This window comes from Vipera ursinii, assembly GCF_947247035.1.
Source record: "Vipera ursinii genome assembly, chromosome: Z".
In the NCBI taxonomy this organism is placed as follows: domain Eukaryota; kingdom Metazoa; phylum Chordata; class Lepidosauria; order Squamata; family Viperidae; genus Vipera; species Vipera ursinii.
Genome location: NC_139517.1, coordinates 27,827,812 through 27,849,543, shown reverse-complemented (window position 1 = coordinate 27,849,543; position 21,732 = coordinate 27,827,812). Strand labels below are relative to the sequence as shown.

The 21,732-nt window shown below is 42.6% G+C and overlaps 1 protein-coding gene across 5 annotated transcripts; it reads left to right on the top strand.

Annotated features, from left to right (window-relative positions):
* The first annotated feature begins 3,937 nt into the window (after nt 1–3,937).
* Nucleotides 3,938–20,196, top strand: LIN7B (lin-7 homolog B, crumbs cell polarity complex component). 5 transcript variants are annotated; one of them, XM_083377055.1, is made up of 6 exons: nt 3,938–4,089; nt 4,384–4,647; nt 5,340–5,411; nt 8,082–8,291; nt 10,242–10,405; nt 15,419–20,196. In XM_083377055.1, exons 2-6 carry the CDS (start codon nt 4,474–4,476, stop codon nt 15,438–15,440), a joined length of 642 nt encoding a protein of 213 aa, XP_083233181.1. In that variant the 5' UTR covers nt 3,938–4,089; nt 4,384–4,473; the 3' UTR covers nt 15,441–20,196. The 5 variants fall into 5 exon arrangements, 3 of the variants coding, with proteins under 3 accessions (XP_083233181.1, XP_083233182.1, XP_083233183.1); XM_083377056.1 differs by having other exon boundaries at nt 3,958–4,017; XR_014494179.1 differs by having other exon boundaries at nt 3,969–4,647; nt 15,419–16,550; nt 17,800–17,825.
* The last annotated feature ends 1,536 nt before the right edge of the window (nt 20,197–21,732 follow it).

The window sequence follows — 21,732 nt, the reverse complement described above, 5'->3', positions numbered from 1 at the left end:
TCCCACTCCTGCCCAGGCCCCCATAGGCACCCTTGATGCAAACGATGTAGAGCTGGCCACGCCTACCCAGTAGGCCATACACACTCTAGCCACACCCACCCAGTAGGCCACGCCCACCCAGCCCCCTGAGGGCAACCACAGTGCTGATGTGGCCCTCAATGAAATTGAGTTTGACACCCCTGTTCTACAGGGAATAAAACTGCATTGAATACCACATTGAATATAAAATGCCTTTGAGTATCCTGACTCCAGGGGACTAAGTGAGCAAGAACAAGTTTTTTGGATAGCTCCCATGAAATTCACAACTTTCCATGAACCTATATTGTGGTTAAAAACTAAAATGTAGGTTTTAGTTTGATACAAAATTGCCTGGAAAATTGCCAGGATTGAATTACAATAACAACAACAACTTTATTGATTAGCCCTTGGGCCATATCAAAGTACAAAGTTCCAGCAACAAACCGTCACCGAAACTAGATAAAAACAATCCGAAATGGAATTTGATAAAATACAATTTAAAATGGAATTAAAATACAATTTAAGTTAAAATAGTAATAAAATACAAATTTAAGATATAGATAAAATATGGTAACATTATATTTCGGAGTCGCCCTTGCAATCTACCCCAATCAGTCCCACATATGCAGATCTTAACTGGATCATTTTGTTTAAATACTGTGCTACGTTGAATGTTCTTTTCAAGTTCTGGCTGGACATAAGGTAAGTTATTTTAATATGGGGATCCCAATGGGTCATTTGTTTGGTATATAGACCAAGATACCTGTCTCTCACCCTCTTATACAAACAGCAGTCAAATAGGATGTGAGCCAGGTCCTCTACCTCTGCCACTCCGCAAATGCAGAGACGCTCATTGTACGGTATAGCATGAAATCTCCCATATCTGACCATTGTATCAAGCTGTTCGAATCTTGCTCTTGTAAATATCTCCCTAAGATGTTTTGGGAGTTGTGACTTCAAATAACTGTCCACTTGAAAAGTACATTTGTATTTACTCAGCCATTTCAAGTTACCCACCTTACTAAGGATAGCTGTATCAGTTTGTGCTTCTATATCCTTAATTCTTTGGGCAACTCTTTCTTTAGATTGTTCTCCTGTTACGCAAGAAACAGGAAGGCCACAGCTTCTTACAAAATTTGTTAATTTGGTGATCCAGGAGATTTGTGATTGCAGTTTTATTTGCTCTAGTAGGCATAATTTGGGGACTCTATCAGTCTCCATTTCATTAACTTTGCACCAGTAGTTATAAGCTCTAATTTTAGATAATGCCTGAATTGTATGAATTCCCAATTCAGCTCTAACTGCTGCAGCAGATGTTCTTGGGTCTACACCCAAAATACATCTCAGATGCTGGGACTGTGTTTGTTCTAAAGCTGTGGTTGAATAAAGACCCCAAATTTCTGCTCTATACAAGAGCATTGTCGTAACCTTAGCCTTATAAACTTTGAGTAGTGGAGCTAGGGACCCTGGGTAACTATGGTTCTTTAGTTTGAGCAATAAATTCAAACGGGCTTTTGCTCTAAATGTACTTCGTTGATGATGGCAGGCCCAAGATCCAGTCTTGGAAAAAGTTACTCCCAAATATACAAAGGTATTAACCTGCTCAATTGGTTCACCATCTAATTGCCACTTATGTCTCTGATGGTTTCTTCCAAACACCATTATTTTCGATTTGGATTTGCTAATAATTAGGGAGTTATCCTGGCAATAAGAGCTGAATCTTCTTAATAGCCTACGTAATCCTACTTTGAGTATGATAATAAAATCATATCATCAGCATAAAGCAAGCTGTTACAGTAAGTATTTAGGATCATCGGCATGTGTACCATGGTATCCTTCATTAACCCTGGCAAGTCATTGATGTATAAAATAATAATGGGGCCAGGATACACCCTTGCCTTATCCCTTTATTTGTGTGAATCCTGTTAGTCAGGGCCCCATTAACCCCATACCGCACCCTCAAACAGGTACTTGTGTAAAGGGCTTTAATCAAAGCCAGAAGTCTGGGTTCTATTTTAAGAGATGTCAATTTACTCCATAGTACGTCTCTATTTACCATATCAAATGCTGCTGTAAGGTCTATAAAAGCAGCAAACAGGGGTCTCCTCTTATAGGCATATTTGGCAATCAGGTGGTTCAAAACAAAGCAGTTATCAATAGTAGATCTGTTCTGTCTAAAACCTGCTTGTTCTTCTGTGAGGATGTTGTTTTCCTCTACCCAGATTTCAATTCTGTTCAAAAGGTACCTAGCATATATTTTTGCTACAATGTCAATCAGGCTGATGGGCCTATAATTACTAGGATCCTTTTTATTCCCTTTTTTATATATGGGGACAGATTGAATTACAATAGAAAACCACAAGCAAATTCTTTTAAAATTGAAGACAAGCGTGTAGAATAATGCTTAACTGAGGTTATGCTTCCAAACCCTCGGCTGCTCTGCTTCCACTTACATATCACCCAATATTGAAAGGGACTCTGTGCTTATTTCATGAAATAGTCACACCAGTATGATTTAATTGATGGGCAGGTTCTTGCAAGCAAATATAGCAAATGAAATACCACAATTGGATGAATTGGACCTGAAGGGAAAAAGAAATGAGAACAGCAAAATAAGAGAAATGTATGCAGAAACTGATGGAAAGAAGCTCTTTATTGGTTTGCACCTAAAACTGTTTTTTCATAATAGGGTTAATGACTTCTTGAAGAATTGAATCCCATTCTGTGACTCCTATCACTACACCACAGAAATATTGTGATTTGTTTGCTCAAGCATACTATGATATGCAAAGGCATTTCTACTGATTAAACTATAGTCTGTTACATGTTAAAAAGGTAAAGGTTCCCCTGCACATGTGTGCTAGTTGTTTCCAACTCTAGGGGCTGGTGCTCATCTCCGTTTCAAAGCCGAAGAGCCAGCGCTTGTCCGAGGACATCTCCGTGGTCATGTGGCCGGCATGACTAGACGCCAAAGGCACACAGAACGCTGTTACCTTCCCACTGTAGTGGTCCCTATTTTTCTACTTGCATTTTTATGTGCTTTCGAACTGCTAGGTTTGCAGAAGCTGGGACAAGTAACAGGCGCTCACTCTGTTACATGTTAGTAATATTCTATTAAAGATAGACTCTTCAAATAGAGCTTGACTCTTCAGTTTTTCTGCTTATGAATCTAAGAAGTTTGCCATTGCATTCTTAAATCTCTTTAAATTTAAATTTCCCAGTCTAGTCCATTTTCATTTATATTTTGGCCAAGTGCTATTCTTTACTGAGATATTTTTGCAAAACAAGTGTTCTGTTGCATAATTAAATCAAGCAATGAAAGTACTTGCTTACAAGTCACAGCAGATTACTCTGATATTCACTTTGGTAGTAGGAGCTGATGGAAATGAGCTTCCAATATAACTACTGGCCTTTGGACATCTGAACTAAAATAAAAATTTGTACAAGTGACTTGAGTTATACCAGAAAGTTGCAAATTCTTCCCGAGTACAGAAATGAGTTTAACTGGCTGCTGTGTCTGTGCAATAAAAGGCTTGAATGCTTTGATGTCATGGTAAAGGCAGGCATGATGGGAGTATTTTCTTATGTAAAGATTCATCCAGCGATTCCAGGCACGTTCGACGAGAGTCCATTTTACGTTTAAGGGAAAATTTGGCACCTGCTGCTTATGCACCATCGGCTTTAACCAAATATGGAGGAGGCTTAGGTTTAGCATCCCTAAGCGTTTAACTTCCATCTACCGGCTATCGGACTTCATAGCGCCTTTCTTGGGCATCGGAAGAGGCTCCTACCTGACCTCGGTAGCGCCCGAGAAACAGGGCCCCCAACACACGTGCCCAGGCAGGCGCGCGCATCAGTAGCCCGGAGGCAGGGCTGTGCGCCGGCTTGTAAAATCCTACACGCACTTCCCACCCTTCCGCTTTGACGTGCGAGGCGGCGGTAGGGTTCTCTCGGACGTGAAGATGGCAGCGCTGGCGGAGCCTCTAGGGCTGGAGAGAGGTAAGGATGGAGATGGGTTTGCCTCGGAACGGAGATTCGCGTCGAATGTGCCCGGTGGACCGGAGAGAAGTGGTAAGGCAGCCTTTGAAGCGAAGGAGGGGATGTAATCGTAGCTGGAATCTAGCAGCCCATGATTGAGAGAGGGCTGCCGAGAGAGAGAGAGGACGGAGTATCTGCAGACTTCTGGGGAGGGCTGGTGACATAAGAGTCGCCGTGGGTTCGGCGGCAGAGGAGCAGGGATGGGAAGGTGAGGACGTGCGGTGCTTCCTGTTAGAATATGGTGGAAGCTGCTTCTTGATTTCCTTTCTGGCTATGGCCCCGTCGAAAAGGCGAACTGGGTTCTCTTCTTCTCTCCCTTTTCTCTAGGTAGTGAGATGCAGCGCCCCGGAGCAGCGAAGCCAGAAGCCATGGCTAGGTTACACTCTTCCACCACTCTCGCCTTGAATTCGGTCCCAAATGTCCTCTAGCACTCTCGGTTCTGTTTTTTTCTTCTTTTTTTTTCTTTTTGCAGATGTGGCTCGAGCGGTGGAATTGCTGGAGCGGCTGCAACGCAGTGGGGAGGTGCCCCCCCAGAAACTGCAAGCCCTTCAGAGGGTGCTGCAGAGCAAATTCTGCTGTGCCATACGTGAGGTGAGACTGAGAAGTTTGTCCTATTTAAGTTGCCCCTCCTTCCTTCCTTCTCCTGCCTTCCATATTTCTGTTTGTGTTTAACCTTTTTCCCCACTTCAGGGATGAGTTTCTTTAGAAAAATGTTTGGGAGAAGAGTTAAAGATGATGGTTAGAGTGCCAGTTTTGCAAAACATGTTTAGAATAAATACTGACTGGGTTTCCGCCCTGTGCTTAGGCTGGGCTAAAAGGTGGTTCAGAAATTTTGTGGGAACCTAGCCATCATCTTATCACTTATGAACTAGGCCTGCATTAAGGGGCAGAATGTGTTGGAGTGTGGACTGCTACACTACAAAACACATAGCATTAGTTCTGAAGGTCCTCTCCTCCTTTGCCAGCCTAGCCACGATTCTTCATCACCTCCTAACATGTAATTTCTGGTAATTGCACAGTTGGTATAATGCGTGATAGGATTCTTATTTCAGTCCACTCCCTACTACGATTTCGATCTTTTACTCTGCCATTCTGCATCAGATTTTCTACAAGAATTTCATTTAACCATTTCCATTTCTGTTTGTTACTTATTTCTGATTTTCTGATTTCTTTACTCTCCCTTTTCTATTATTATTACCAACGGCGCCTAACTGGATCTTGAATTTTGCAGAGTCTTGCCACCGGAAAGCAATCTTCTTGACCTCTCTTGTATCTCTGGACAGGTTTATGAGCAGCTGTATGACACTTTGGATATCTCGGGAAGTGCTGAAATTCGGGCACATGCTACTGCTAAGGTAATTCAATAAGCTTTTTATGGTGCTACTACTGATAGCACTATAGAAGTCTGGATCCGTGTCACGCCTTTTGCGAATCTAGGAAAACACAACGGCTTACAAGTTGTTACTGACAAGTGCCATAAGCACATCCGTGTGCTTTCCAAATCACATTTTCTCCCTCAAATCCGCATCTCTTAACACCCTATTAACTTTGATTTGTATTCCCTAATTCTCCAGAATGGTAAGCAATCCAATGGTCTCCAGATGCTCCATCCATTGACCTCCTTTTAAGGGTTCGGGATCTTCCAGGGTTGTGTAATGAATTGGATTTGAACAGTACAAAAGTGTTTTGAGACATATAGGGGCAGTCAGTAATATGTGTGTACCCTCCACAGCTGCAGTACAACCTGAGATATGGATGTATTTGATTTCAGATAGGTGTTAGGTGCCTACACCCAGTGGGGGTGAGTGGGCAGGAGTAATGTCATAACTTTGCAGTTCCTTCCCAAAGGAAATAAATCTGGCATTAATATCTGTGTGTAAGATATCTGTTCATGACTTAATTTTTAAAGCATTTGGAATGTGAGCAATGTCTCTGCTTTATATTATTGTGATTTTTTTTTCTGTTTTGGTTTTATAATCATTGCTAAACTGTGTTCAGCATAATTATTATTTATTCATGTTTGGTCAAATATTTTGGGATTCATTTGAATGAAAAATGGTTTAAGAATTTTTGAAACAATTATCTTAAACTGGTGAGCAAAACAAAATGATGGCTACCTATATATATGTCTGCGAGTATCATAGAGGTAGGTCATTGGAAGTAACTCATCCTACTGGGTATATGTACTCTTGGGACTCAGAGCTAAAAACTTTTCAGGGTGACATTAATTGAAGAAAAAGTAGAAATATACCTGCTGTGAGAAACAGTCTTACATGCCTTAAAACTTCAGAAAGGGAAACAAAATGTCCCCATTATACTCATTGATTTATAGGCACCCCTGCTCTTCTACCAAAAACATTTTCTGAAGGGTTACATAAAGTCAATAAAAATAATTATCTGCAAGATTCCAAATTAAGGGATGCGACTGGGTAATGACTGCAGGATGAGAAATAAAATTCTTAAAATATCAAATTGATACATGGTTATACAACATATTGACTTAATGTTTCAGTAAACGAATAAAGGAATGCTTTGCCTTTTTCTTAAACATCTGATAAATTGTTATCGAATTCTTATAATTTATAAGTTCTCATTTCTTTTTTTGTTTTTCTTCTCCTTTACTTTCTGGTTCTCCTCCTCCCCTGCTTTCTGGTTCTCCTGAAAAATAAAATAAAGCAGATATGATGGCAGCAACTATGCAATTAAAACCTCACTGCCTTTTAAAGTGTATGGCACATGTGACACACATTAAAAAGAAAGCAGAGCTTTGATTGTGTGATTACAGTTGCCACCTTCACACTTCCTCCTGCCATACCTCTATATTTATTTTATTTTATTTTATTTATTTATTTATTTATTTAATTTATATACTGCCCTTCTCTCAAGAGACTCAGGGCGGTGAACAGGGCAATACATAAAAATAGGATACAAAAATTAAAATTATTAAAACATAATTAAACAATGCCCATAAATAATACAGATTTAAAATTGAAGTAATAATAAAATCCCACCCCGTCCCATCAGGCCAGGCCCGCTTGTTTAAAAAGATGGGTTTTAAGGTCGCGCCGGAAGGAGCGGAGATCGGGCGCCATCCGGAGCTCTACCGGAAGATGGTTCCATAAATCCGGTGCACCCACAGAGAATGCTCTCCCCCTGGGGGCCACCAGTCGGCATTCTTTGACCGGCGGCACCCTGAGGAGGCCCTCTCTGTGGGATCGTACTGGGCGGAGGGAAGTTGACGCCGGCTGCAGGTGCTCCCCAAGGTATTCTGGACCCATGCCATGGAGGGCTTTGTAGGTCATAACCAGCACCTTGAACCTCACCCGGAAGACAACTGGCAACCAATGCAGCTCGCGGAGCAAAGGTGTAACATGGGAGTATCGGGAAACCCCCGATACAACTCTCGCGGCTGCATTCTGTACCAGCTGGAGCCTCCGAGTGGTCTTCAAGGGTAGCCCCATGTAGAGAGCGTTGCAGTAATCAAGACGAGAGGTCACGAGCGCATTTGAAGCAAAGAGGATTGGGAGGAAGAGGAAAATAAGGTTGGAAGTTTATACATTTTGCATATGTGGAAGCTATTTATATAATTGCCACATGGTGTGGATTCCCCCCCCCCAGAATTTAGGGTCCCTTTTTGTTTTAAGCACATTTCCAAAACCAACATATGTAGAACATTTTCTAATGCACCCAATTTGGATTCAGTATAAAAGGAGCTATTGGACATATACAATTGAAGGAAACTATGTAATTTCAATGTAGACTGAAATGAATAGAGCTGGGTATGCTAGCCTAAAACCACATTTTAGCTTTATTATCCCTACAGTATTTGTCATTAGATGCTCAACTTCCACTAACAGTTGTGCTACAAAGCTATGTGCCAAATTCTGAGAACAGGATATACAAGTAATGTTAAATACAATTTCCACTCAGAAATTTGTTTATGGTATCAGAACTAGAATTTCTTTAAAATTTGTACTGTTTGGTATGTTGTGAATGTTGACTTGGACTCTCCTTTGTGTATGCAGGCAACAGTGGCGGCCTTTGCAGCTAGTGAGGGCCACGCGCATCCCCGGGTGGTGGAGCTGCCAAAGACAGATGAGGGCCTAGGTTTTAACATCATGGGGGGCAAGGAGCAGAACTCCCCCATCTATATTTCTCGCATCATCCCAGGGGGTGTTGCTGATCGCCATGGCGGGCTGAAGCGTGGAGATCAACTGCTGTCTGTCAATGGTGTGGTGGGTATTGGGTGAGGGGAGACATTTGGCGCTTCTGTGGCTGAATGGCAAAGATGTGGAGATGTGCATGCCATTTCTGGGCATTGACTGACAACTTGCTCATTCTAGTGAATGCTGAACCCCAAGTGTGTTAGGCAGCCAAAATGTCTTTCAGCAAACTGAAAAGATTAGGTAGCCTTCAATCACTGAGGTGGAGCAAGTGGCTGAAAGGTGATCCTGCCTAAATGGTCACAAGGTTTTATGTATTAGTTTCCACAGCAAGTGCCTTAATTTGGCAAAACTCCTGTCAATAGGTGAGTAGTAATGAACTTACCATTCTGATCAGCTTCTTGTGTCATTTCTGGTTCCTTATGCGTGACAAATAAGTGCCTGCCTTCTGCCAGTCTTGTCTAGTATCAGGTGGCCTGGGAATAGGGAAATTTTAATTTCCCACCATTCTTCCAGAATTGCTCCAGGAAACTATGGAGAATGATAAGCTACCATTTTAATTTTGCACAACACTTTGGCATAATGCTACATTGTGCAAATGAAAAGGCAACTCTCCCAGATCCAGCTTCTCTTCACACTTAGAATACTGGGGGGAAAATTTAAAGCTCAGAATAGGCATCGGGTACTGGGATTTGCTGAGGCTTTGTAGTGCTGAAAAGTGCTAAAAATGTCCTGTGCTTACATTAGGCTTGGGATTTAATAGGTAGATTGGTTAAGGATTTGATAGCATTTGAATGAACAGAACCTCCATTTTCGATAAATAGCTTTTATAAAGATATGAACAGTTTATGCATGAGGAAGATAATTGATGACATGAAATGGTGATAAATCCACATATCAATTACGTAAGACATCAATTTGTGTTACAGGACATGTGGTAACTGAGATGATCCTCTGTCCTGTCCTCCCTTAAACTCACATTCGCCTAAAATCTAAGCTGGCACAATTCTGTGAACTATAGTTCCAGTATATCCAGAGGGCATCCATTTGTAGAAGCTATACATTAACTGCAGATCTTTTATGAAGCCAAAACAAAATGATGCATACTCTTAATAGAAGGCATTGATTGGAATGTGGGTCCAAAAATATTACTATAAGTTGTAGCAGAACCTTCCCTCATAAATCCCAGCTTAGTGACAAGTGACCATGTTCATTGTCAAAGAAATACAGGCCAAATATGAGGAAAAAATGCTTTGGATGACCTTCTTAGAGGTATTGTTGGCTGGAAATCTGAATAGCCACTCTTGCCTCTCTGTAGCATTTTTTCTGAAGTACCGCTTGCATAAATTTGTAATTTAAAGTAGAAAAGGTGGAAGTTCCTCACCAGTGATGGGTAGGGTGGGACAAGAGTTGCCTTTTTGCGTGAGGAGGATTGTAAGAGGAACAGATTAGATTAGATTAGATTAGATTTATTGATATGCCGCCCTTCTCCCTAAGGTCTCAGGGCGGCTCACAACAAAAAAATTAAGAAACATGAAATACAAAAATTAAAAAAGAATTAAACAATAAATGTAATAGATACATGACAATTTAACTCAATAAAAGCCAAATTTAAAAAACATAGTCCAGACCCGCTTGTTGGAATAACCAAGTCTTCAGGTCACAGCGGAAAGACCGAAGGTCAGGGGCCGTCCGCAGCTCTGGAGGCAGTTCATTCCAGAGGGTCGGCGTGCCCACAGAGAAGGCTCTCCCCTGACCGACAGCACCCTGAGGAGGCCGACTCTCTGGGAGCGAACCAGGCGATGGGAGGTTGATAATGGCAGCAGGTGGTCTCGCAAGTACCCCGGGCCTAAGCCATGTAGGGCTTTAATGATTATTACCAGCCCCTTGAATCGCACCCGGAGGGTAACTGGAAGCCAATGCAGCTCACGGAGGAGTGGTGTAACATGGGAGTATCGAGCTACTCCCATAAGCAGCCCTTCCCCTTTTAAGACCCTGCCTTTTTTGTCTCCTCTCTTGCAGAGTGTGGAGGGTGAGCAACATGAACGGGCAGTGGAACTTCTGAAGGCGGCACAAGGCACAGTGAAACTGGTTGTGCGCTACACACCCAAAGTACTGGAAGAGATGGAGGCACGCTTTGAAAAGATGAGGACAGCGCGGCGCCGGCAGCAGCACAACAGTTACTCGTAAGAATGGACTCTGAAGTGGGTATTGAGAATAACAGGTACCCAGCAGGTTGCCAATTTTTGTTTCGGAGGCAAGAGAAGGAGTTGGTGGCTTTAAGGAATTTTCTCCCTCCCAACTCCCCCATCTCTGAAAACACCAACTGCTGCTTGTACCTTAGAGAAGCGGTCCCCAACCTGTCTGGCATCAGGGACCACTTTTGGAAGGAAAAATTGTCTTCCACAGACTGAGCTGGACGGTTTTGCATGCAACCTAGGAGTGCATGCTCAGATGAAGCTTTGCTTGCTTGCTCGCCTGCTGCTTCTGCAGTCCGGTTACTAAAAGGCCATGGGCTGGTACCGGTCCAAGGCCCAGGGTTTGGTGACCCCTGCCTTAGAGGATTGTGATGTCTTCTAAGGCAGAAATATGATAGAGTGGATGGTTAATTTTGTGAGTATTTAAAAACATATTCAAAAGAGAGTGATGTTTGTAATGCATTTTTTATTGCTACAGTTCATAGTTTTAAGTTCATTGGGAAATCTAAGAAAAAAGCATTCATTCATTCATTCATTTTATTTGCCACTTATCTCTCCATGAGTCTAATGCCTACAACAACAAAATGGAAAAAAATGATAAAAATGTAAAAATAACAATAGTAAAGGAGTAAATAAATACAAATTGACGGTGGAAGTAGAATAATATGGAATTAAAAAGTTGAGTAAAGGTGAAGCAGGAGAAGTGCAGGGGGCAAGTTAGTCCAGCAGCCATCTCTGTGTTGTACTCCCCTTTTGGGTCCCCAGGCCAACTGGCAGAGACAATCCTTCAGTCTTATGGAAAGATAGGAGGGTGGGGACAGACGTTACCTGGGGGGCAGGAAGTTCCAGAGGACCAGCATTACAACAGAGAAGATTCTTCTCCTGGATTCCATCTGTCGAGTTCCTTGACTGACGGGATCTTCAACAGGCCTCCTCTACCAGCATGAGTAGGGTGGGCTAATCTTAGAGGGACAAGAGAGTTCATCAAGTAGTGTGGACCTATGCCATGGAGGGCTTTAAAGGCCATAACCAATACTTTGAACTGCACCTGGAAACAAGCTGGCAGCCATGCAGCTTGTGAAGCAGTGGTATAACATGGGTTATTCTACAATCTCCAGACTGCACGTGCACCTTACATCACTTAATTTAATTTTAATTTAATTTAATTTAATAACATTTATATACCGCCCTTCTCCCTGAGGACTCAGGGCGGTTCACAGGGCAGAATAAAATAGCCAATACAAACATTAAAAGGTGATTAAACAATTGCCCTAATTAAAAACAATAGAAATACAGTTCTAAAAAACCCCGAGATAAAATTAAAAGACCAAAAATAAAACAACCCCACCGATCCCCATCAGGCTAGGCCAGCTTGTACAAACAAAAATGTCTTGAGATCGCGACGAAAGGAGCGAAGATCGGGCGCCATCCGGAGCTCTACCGGTAGCTGATTCCACAGCTCCGGAGCGCCCACAGAGAAGGATCTCCCCCTGGGGGCCACCAATCGACATTCTCTGATCGGTGGCACCCTGAGGAGGCCCTCTCTGTGGGAACGCACAGGGCGCAGGGAGCTTGATGCCGGCAGCAGATGTTCCCTAAGGTACTCCGGCCCCATGCCATGGAGGGCTTTAAACACCGTTACCAGTACCTTGAATCTCACCCGGAAGACAACTGGCAACCAATGCAGCTCACGGAGCAGAGGTGTAACGTGGGAGTATCGGGAGACTCCCAACACCACTCTCGCGGCTGCATTCTGTACCAGTTGGAGCTTCCGGGTGGTCCTCAAGGGCAGCCCCATGTAGAGAGCGTTGCAGTAGTCCAGACGAGAGGACACGAGCGCATGAGTGACCGTGCACAAATCATCCCGGCTAAGATAGGGCCGCAACTGGCGCACCAGGCGAACCTGGGCGAAGGCCCCCCTAGTCACAGCTCCTATGTGGTCTTCTAAGGTGAGCCGTGAATCTAGGAGGACTCCCAAGTTGCGAGCCCTATCTACGGGGGGTAATAGTTCACCCCTCATAGCCAGAGGTGGAATGTCCGAATAAACCCGGGATGAAGGTATGCAAAGCCACTCAGTCTTGTCGGGGTTGAGTTGAAGTCTGTTCCTCCCCATCCAGACCCGAACCGCCTCCAGGCAACGGGACATCACGTTGAGGGCATCACTGGGGTGGTTTGGGGTCGAAAAGAAAAGTTGGGTATCATCAGCGTACTGATGATACCCAACTCCAAAGCCACGAATGATCTCACCCAGCGGCTTCATGTAGATGTTGAACAGGAGAGGCGAGAGGACCGACCCCTGAGGAACTCCACAAATGAGAGACCTCGCGGTCGACCTCTGCCCCCCTGCCAACACCGACTGCGAACGTCCCAAGAGATAGGAGGAGAACCACTGTAAAACTGTGCCTCCCACTCCCAATCCCCTGAGACGCCGCAGCAAGATACCATGGTCGATGGTATCGAAAGCCGCCGAGAGGTCTAATAGGACTAGAACAGAGGAATGCCCTCTGTCCCGAGCCCTCCAGAGATCATTCACCAGCGCGACCAATGCTGTCTCCGTGCTGTGCCTGGGCCTGAAACCCGATTGGTAAGGGTCTAGATAATCCGCTTCATCCAGGACCAGAGGGAGCTGATGCGCCACCACACTCTCAACAACCTTCGCAAGAAAGCAGAGGTTGGAGACAGGACGAAAGTTGTTCAATACAGCTGGGTCCAGGGCAGGCTTCTTGAGGAGAGGCCTCACCACCGCCTCCTTCAAGACGGCGGGGAAGATACCCTCACTCAAAGAAGCCGATATAACTGCCTGGAACCAGCTGCGTGTCCTCTCCCGGGCTGCATAGACCAGCCAGGAAGGGCACGGGTCCAATAAACATGTGGTGGTGCTCAGCCTCCCCATGATCCTGTCCACTTCCTCCGGAGTCACAGAATCAAACTCCTCCCAGGTGATATCGACAAGACCACCCGTGTCCTGATCGTCAGACTCTGCCCAGTCAGAGTCCAGACCGGTCCGAATCCGAGCGATTTTGTCCGACAGATGTTGGTTAAACTCCTCGGCACGGCCCTGCAAGGGATCCTCCCTCACCTCCTGATTTAGGAGGGAGCGAGTCACCCTAAACAGGGCGGCCGGGCGATTATCTGCGGACGCGATAAGGGTGGCGAAGTGGTTAGACCTCGCCTCCCTTATCGCAGCGAGATAAGACCTAATGTAGGCTCTTAGTCGCAATCGGTCGGATTCGGATCGGCTGGACCTCCAACCGCTCTCTAGGCCCCGTCTCCGACGCTTCATCTCCCGAAGCTCCGCAGAGAACCATGGAGCTCGACGGGATCTGCACCGGGTCAGGGGCCGCAGGGGTACAACTCGGTCAAGAGCCTCAGTGGCCGTCCTTTCCCAGGCTTCCACTAAGGCATCTGCATTTCAAAAGTAGCCCCATGTAAAATGTATTGCAGTAATCCAGATGAGGATAGCTAGGGCTTGAATGACCAAGTACAGGGAGTCCAGATCCAGGAAAGTTCACGTTGCAATGGTCAAAGCTGTACAAAGGCTCTTCTAAACATAACCACCACCTGATCTTCAAGCAGAAGTTGCAAGTCCAGGAGAACTCTGAACTGGATTGGGGTTTGCGAGCTAGGTCTCAAAAGGGCAGTGCAACCCATCCAAAACTAAATATGCCAAAGACTTGGATCTGGAAACTCCATGCACCCAAAGCCATGGTCTTGCCACGGTTCAGTCATAGCCCGTTGTTCCCCATCCAAGTCCCTACAGCTTCCAACTATCATAGAGGGTAGCAACAGCATCACCAAGTTACCAGGTGGATAAGTAAAGTTGAGTATCATCAGCATATTGATGATATTTCAACCCATACTGATGGATGATTTCATCCAGCAGTTTCAGGTAGATGTCAAAAAGGAGAGTGAATATGACATAAGAGAGGCTGGATCTCTCACTCCCTATCAATACTGATTGGGACCAACCACGGAGAAAGGAGCTCAACCAGCACAGAAGTGCCAAGTCTTAAGCTCTATAGCAGGCCCACAGAATACCATAGTTGATGGTATCGAAGACTGCTGAGAGGTCAAAGAGCCAGGATGTTTGCACCCATCCTGCTCTCGCCAGAGATCATTCACAGGTGTCATCAATGAGTTCTCTGTCTCATAGCTGGCCCTGAATCCAGACTGAAACTCTGGACATTGTTTTCAGAGATTCTTCTTGATACAGAGTTTGTTATTTGGGAGCGCATTCCCTCCTTCCAGTTAACTGGATTGGAGCCATAATTCAGGTTTGGGTTGTAATAGAAGATGGGGAAAGGAGCCTATTTGCTCCAAGCCAGCATCTTCTTTACATATCTGTAATTTTTTAAAAAAACAACTTTACACGCTATTGCCAACTTTGCCGACTGTGTGCCTAATTTAGTGCAATTATCAGCCAAACATTCAGCTGGGGACAAAAAAGAAACTCTTTTTGCAATCCAAATGCTGTAATCGCTTAAATCAATGTTTCTCTGCAACTTTAAGGTGCATGGGTTTCGATTCCCCAAATCCCCTAGCTAGCCTGCTGGGTGTGGAATTCTGGGAGTTGAAGTGCACATATCTTAAAATTTGTTGAGATTGAGAAACACTGATTTAAACTACAGCAAACAGATCTACCTTCAAGTTACAACAAATCTGAAATGTGGGTTTTCATATATTCAGACTATTAAATATCCTTGTGAAAAAAATCTAAATTTTTACTTACTCTTGAGAATTTTGGCTGTAAATTTCATTTGTTTCTGTCTGTCTACTTAGAGACTTCGGAAGCCAGTACCTAAGACTTCCAAGTATTATCTTGTCATTGCTGCAGAACTGAAGGGGCTGGGCTAGTTATATGGAAGACCAGATGTTTGAGTCCATCAAATTTATATGCCCTGAGAATAGGGAGCACCTAATACAGGTTTCTGGTTGACTATACATAGAATCCATGCTATGTTGCTGTCACAATTTGGGTTTTTTTCTCTTTCATTTCTACAGATCCTTGGAATCCCGGGGATAAATTTGCACAAGAGTTAATTGGGCAGCTGATGAACCTGATCCATCCTCCCTATCCTTTGGAATGGTTTTATCTGTATAGCGGAGACATATTTATCTAGTCCCCTTCCCTGTGTTGGGAGGTGGATGTCAGTGTACAGTATTTATTCTTTACATTCCTCTTATTTAAAAAGATGTTCGATGTAAACAATTCTATATGTTTGTGCAAGACCTTAACCCTTGTGAAGCTGAAGACAATAACTACAAAACTACCAAGAGAATCACCAATACCTCTCATATATAAGACAATTGAAGAGAAATATACTCTTCCATGAGAAAATCTTAGAGGTGCTTTCACCACTACTGTAGGGAAAGAAACTCCGTTTATCCATTTCCCTCCCCTCAGTTCCCAGACACCATTGCTGCACTTTGGATATAGGAAAGGTTTTTATGTTAAATAAACAGCCCTAATGAGATATAATTCTAGATAAAACCTTAGACATATTCTGGATTCATAACATTGTAGATGTCCCGTTTGTTCTTTCAGTCTCACCTCCGTGACGGTTATTGTGAGGAGAAAATAGCAAACGTAATATGTTTGGTACACTGAATTTCTTGGGAAAAGCTGATAGTAACAATACAACAACTTGAGAGGGAGAAGATAATCTGAGGACAGTAAGGTGATATCATAATTTTCTTTAGCTAGCCCACATTAGAACAGGATACACCATTTACAGGAGAAAAATATGGGAAACATCAGTTTCAGCCCCTTGATTGACCCTCATCTCCTGGTCTGTAAAATAAGAATACAACTGCTCAGGATCTTAAAGGGTTGCAGTAAAATTCCTTGAAGGAAGGAATTACAGAATATTTCTGAGATGCAAAATACTATAGATATATGCATAAATGAAGTGTATTCGATTATGGTATGAAAAAGCAGAGAAGTTCCCACTCTTCCAGTGGCATCAGAATGGAACCTATAGTATGTTTCTCTTGACAGCTGTTTCCAGCAGAGTTTCTCATCCTTGGCAGGCTGAAGATGTGTGGATGTCAACTCCCAGAATTTCCCAGCCAAAATGTTATTCTAATCTGATATTTATTTGGAAGCAAATTTCTTGGGGACCACAGGCAAGATGTAAGTGGTAACCTCTTTATTTTTTTTTAATCCCTTTGTGTCACCCCACTTTTCACTGCCTTTAGACCCCAGTTTATTCTCTCCCTTTGACCCCCCTCCTTTCCACCTCCCCAGTTGGTGACCAAAGGAAAGGAACATTCTTCTCACCAGCATCATGAACAAGGCATTTGCAGGGAGCTTTTGTATCAGGTTGAGGTCCAGAGGTTTTCTGTCCCTCTTCCTTTTTCATGGCAAAGGAGGAAAGCATGGAGCAAGGGGGAAAAATACTGTAGGAGGAAATGCGGTGATTTTTATCTGTCTACCAGCAGGGGATGATCTTACTACATTGTTGAACTAAAAACCGCCCTTCTACTTATGATTCAGCAAGCTAGACCGCATTCTACAACACACATAATCCAGTTTTTGTATTAATCCACTGTCTGCTTGCACTGTCGAACACCAAGCCAATAAATTAAGCCATGAAAAACGAACTCAAAGGAACACTAATCAAGCTGCATGTATGAATGCAACTTTTCTTTAACTCACCTGGGTCAGGCAGGTGTATCAACCAAAGAATTTCAGGCTGAGATGGCCGTTGCTGGGAGTTGGCGTGAAATTGATCAAGATTCAAAGCCTTTACATGGTCATGGAATGCAATAGGAAGGGTCAATGTAGTAGCATGTCCAAGAGCTCTGATTCACTCCGGTATTTTCATGGAGGAGTATGTGACAGGTGTGGTCCTCAACTCCATTTGTCTGATCCTTGGGCCCAGTACTGGCAGTCCTCAACTTAAAACCTTTAGTTTACCGATAGTTCGAAGTTACAGTGGCACAGAAAAAGTAACTTATGATTGGCCCTCACGTTTATGACTGTGGAACATCTCTGCCTTCAGGTGATCAAAATTTGGGTGCTTGGCAACCGGCATGTATTTACAATGGTTGCAATGTCCCAGGGTCATGTAATCACCATTTGCAACCTTCCCAGTCAGCTTCCAATAAGCAAAGACGGAGGGGGGGGGGAGGAGCAGATTTGCTTAACAGTCACATGTTTCACTTAACACCTGCAATGATTTACTTAACAACCATGAGAAAAAAGGTCATAAAATTGGGTGCGACTGATTTAACAAGCTAACTTGGTTTGTCTGGCCCCAATTACAGTTGTACGTTGAGATATACCTATACAGCTGCCATAACACCTACTTATTTTGCTGCCAAACTTCGGCTATGTAATCACAGGCTTTTAGTGCATGTTTTTTTCTCTTTTGTCCAAGATAAGCCCATTCCTTATCAACATGGCACAAAAGTAAAAGTCCTCGCCTGGTACATGGCTTGGCATCTTTTTAACTCAAAATGCAATATAGAACAGAGGTTCCCAAACTTTTTCGGTTTATGGCATCCTTTGTGGCTTTGTAATTTTTTCATAATGCTCTGAGGCCAAAACTGTGAAGTATCTTAAGCTAATAGTTTGCATGCTGTCTGACAGATGTCAAATATCACTGTGTTTCCTGAAAAATTAAAATATTTCATGGTGCCCTTGTGATTTTCTTGCCACATTCTAGGATAGAGATAAAGTTCAAACCTAACCTTATACTTAATTCTAAAGGAATGCTGCTTCTAAAAAATTAATAAAACTTTGGGGGAAGTTGAAACTATGTTCCAATACATCTGTTTGCATTCTTCTAAAGCCCCATGAGGGGAAAATATGTTTTTTGGATCCAATATTGCAATGTTAGAAAAATGTATGAAGGAAGGATTGACATCACAAAAATGAATTGATGCAAGTGGGGGTGTTTCTGATAGAAATCTTTTGGACCGTACTCTGCATGCAGTGGTTTCCTCAAGCTAGTATCAATTGTGTTGTTCCTCCCTGCCCTGTTGAGGATATTTCATTTCATTTTATTATATTTGTATACCGCCTTTCTCCCGAAGGACTCAGGGTGGTGAACAGGGCACAGGATATGGTTCTATATAGCAGCAGCTCCCAACCTTTTTTATACCCCGCAGCCCTAGAATGCTTCCGATATATTCTCGCACTCCTTACAAAAGTTCGAAGCAACGGCAACGAATTATGCATATATACTATAATTTTGAAAACCCAAATTTTCACACCCCCTGGAATAGTGTCTCGCATCCCCGGTTGGGAACCCCTGATATATATATAGCATTAAGATCAGAAGAAGTGGCCATAGTTTTCAGTGTATTGGCTAAGAACTTAAGCAATCACTAGAAAGCTATGATATTTAAAAGTTTTGAACTTATAAAAATGCTTGTTATCATGTTCTATGTTTGATAGGCAATTAAATGTAGAGGACTCCTGGACATTAGTACTGTGTACCACATTATTTAACCCTTTCCTGTTTTAGGAGCTATCCTAATGAAACCTTCACTACTGAAAGTGCATTGGTTGGGCATACAAAGAGTCTGCTTCCCCACTCTCCAATCAAATAATAGATTTGGCTCTTTTTTTCTTTTGGCAGAGAATGGGGAGGCACCAACAGCTCTGTTCTTGCTAATTATATGTCTACCAGTTGATGCTATATGTGTTTTTTAAATCCTTGTTTGATCCAAAGATGCATTTAATTAGTTTAGCCCTGACAAGATTTCAAGAGCACTTGATTATTTAAAACCTCACCCAGAATTAGGCTGCGGCTGATGTTTAATTATTATAGTCTGCCCTATGTTGGTATAATAAGCATCAGTAAGAAGGATTCAGAATGCAAAGAGGCACTTTAAGAGATACTTCCTTTAAAGATCTCCATCTGCCTATGGGATTGATTTGCTTGTATTTATTATATCATTTTATGGCTTTCTTTAAATCCTTTGTTCTGTCCTATTTGGGAAAAGCTCTTCTTCACACTGTTGTTGACACTGGTTACTTGTCAACAACCTCCTTATTGTCATTGTCCCGGACATACGTACATTTAAAAAAGGACAAGGAAGTTACCTGAATGGGACGGACACACTACTACCTGAACCTAAGGATCACCTGATGCCAAATTAGGCAGTCTTGGTCCTTGGAGTGAAGAAGTGTCAGAGATCTCTGTGAAATTGCAACAAATTAAATACATGTGTGTAAATACATTAGTAAATGAGTGAAGCATGGTATTTAAGAAATCTGGCCTGAGATGGTGTGTAGCAATATTTCTTGCATCCTTTCTCCCCATGTTAAAAATATTGTAGAGGCAGGTGTTATAATGTCAACTAGAGAATTATGATACAAATGTATGTACCAATGCTTGAGAAGCAACATATGCCCAGCCCCTTGTCTGGTCAAAGCAAAGTAAGATTATTGTAATTTTCATAGAAATATATCCTTGTGTTACATTACAGGCTGATCAATTCTTTTACAGTAGGAAGGCAAGTGGAAAGAAAAAAATAAAAATAAAGTTTAAGAAAATGAAATTCAGTCTCTAGGAGAGAATGACATAGGTGACACATGATGTTCCTGGAATTAAGGCCAGAAATGGGTGACTTATTTTACTACAATAGTTGTATTACTTTGAGAGTTTTGTAATGGGTTGTAGGTAGAGATGTGATAGCAGTGGCTTGGCTTCTTGTTGGTTGCCACTCAACTTACTCCAAAGAAATTCCTATCTCACTCACTTGCCAGGAAGTGGCAACTCCTTTCTGCAAGTGGCCTGATGTGTCAGGGAGATGTGTGTTCTCTGAGCACCAAAGATTCATTAAAAATTTAAAATCATTATAGATAGCAAACTCGGAGATCTAGGAGAAAGTGGAAAGAAGAGAAGAACTGAACATTCTTGAAGAGGCTAATTTCAGACACTTCAGCTCAAGAACAATAGCTGCTCTGTCAGCCAGGTTATCACATAAATACACATCTACTGAATATAACCACCCAGTCCAGATCTCACTCCATAAAACAGTATACTGCAACAGGTTTTCCTGGCCTCATTTTGCTTTTAAAATCCACTTGGTTTTAGCCCATTTGTTGTTTGCTGAGACTCTGCCCTTACTTTAACTTTAGAGGAGAAAACACAAAAGACCAGAACACCAAGGCCAAATGGGAAATTCACCCTCCTGTTAGACTCCTTGATGTTTCAACTTCATAGGCTTTTGTGTTCTCTGCCCATTATCAATCATCTGGGATTGACAGGTCAGCTACCTTTTCTTTGCCCCTTTTAGTATCTAGACCTCTTTAAAGGGAATTTCTGTGTATTCACTATAAGTTTGAAAGACTTATTGTACTCTTGTTCTCAACAAAATTGAAACTAGGGCCATAAAAATTCAGCTTGTTGCCACTTTAGCGTTATAATCACACAGCACACTGAGCCACAAACTAGGCAGTGAGATTTTAGCCTAGTCTGTTGTGCCAATCTGACCCATGTGATTAGTTTATGTTTAGGATGTTGTATGAATGCAAGCCCTTGAGCTCACAGATAAAAATGAAATGAAATTAGCATTGAATAAATGCATTCTATATTCATAGAATTGCTTCCAAATCTGGATAGACTACATAACTGGAGACACTTTTTTCAACACCTTTTTCCCCACCAAGAACTACAAACATGATCAAGTGGAAAATCTCAGATAGCCTTTTGTCAATGTTAAAGTAATGTTTTAAGACTTAGCTTGCTTGATTATACATGCTTTGGTTCTAAGTTTCAGAGGAAATGTACCCTTTTCCCCCATCCCTTTAGAACAGGAGTGTCAAACTGCTGGCCCACACGCCGGTTGCATCATACGGAGGCCGCACCCACCCCAGCTTCGGCAATGCAAAAAAAGACAATACATCACGACACATGACATGGCAAGTTTGACACCCGTCATCTGGCAAGATCATGGCTGCAGCAGTGTAGTCAATGTTTTTTTATATATTTTTTTCTAGAGATCAGTAATTGTTTTCCAATTACAGCCTGGGTTGCTGTTTGGGAAACATTGTCCCAAACATTTTAAAGCCTTTGAATGAGCTTTCTGTTAGATACTGACAGGGCTTTTTTTCCTCATAGAACGCTCAGAACGGAGTTCCAGCACCTTTTTTGGATGGAACCTTGTAGGGTAGGCATGGCAGGTTGTATGACGGTGTGAGTTCCGGCACCTTTTTCTTTTACAAAAAAAGCACTGGATACTGATATATTTACATCAATATAAATGTCTGCCTCACACTGACATGTGATTGTGTGTGTGCATACATGCCTATATAGTGTAACAAAATGGCTAAGATGTTAAACTGAGACTCCCAGTTT

Bases quoted from the DNA above. Each gene is read 5' to 3' on its own strand.
- LIN7B (XM_083377055.1), top strand. From the start codon at position 4,474: ATGTCCTCTAGCACTCTCGGTTCTGTTTTTTTCTTCTTTTTTTTTCTT. The intron at 4,648-5,339 runs GTGAGACTGAGA...ATCTCTGGACAG, and splicing joins TCTGCTGTGCCATACGTGAG to GTTTATGAGCAGCTGTATGA. The intron at 5,412-8,081 runs GTAATTCAATAA...TTGTGTATGCAG, and splicing joins GGGCACATGCTACTGCTAAG to GCAACAGTGGCGGCCTTTGC.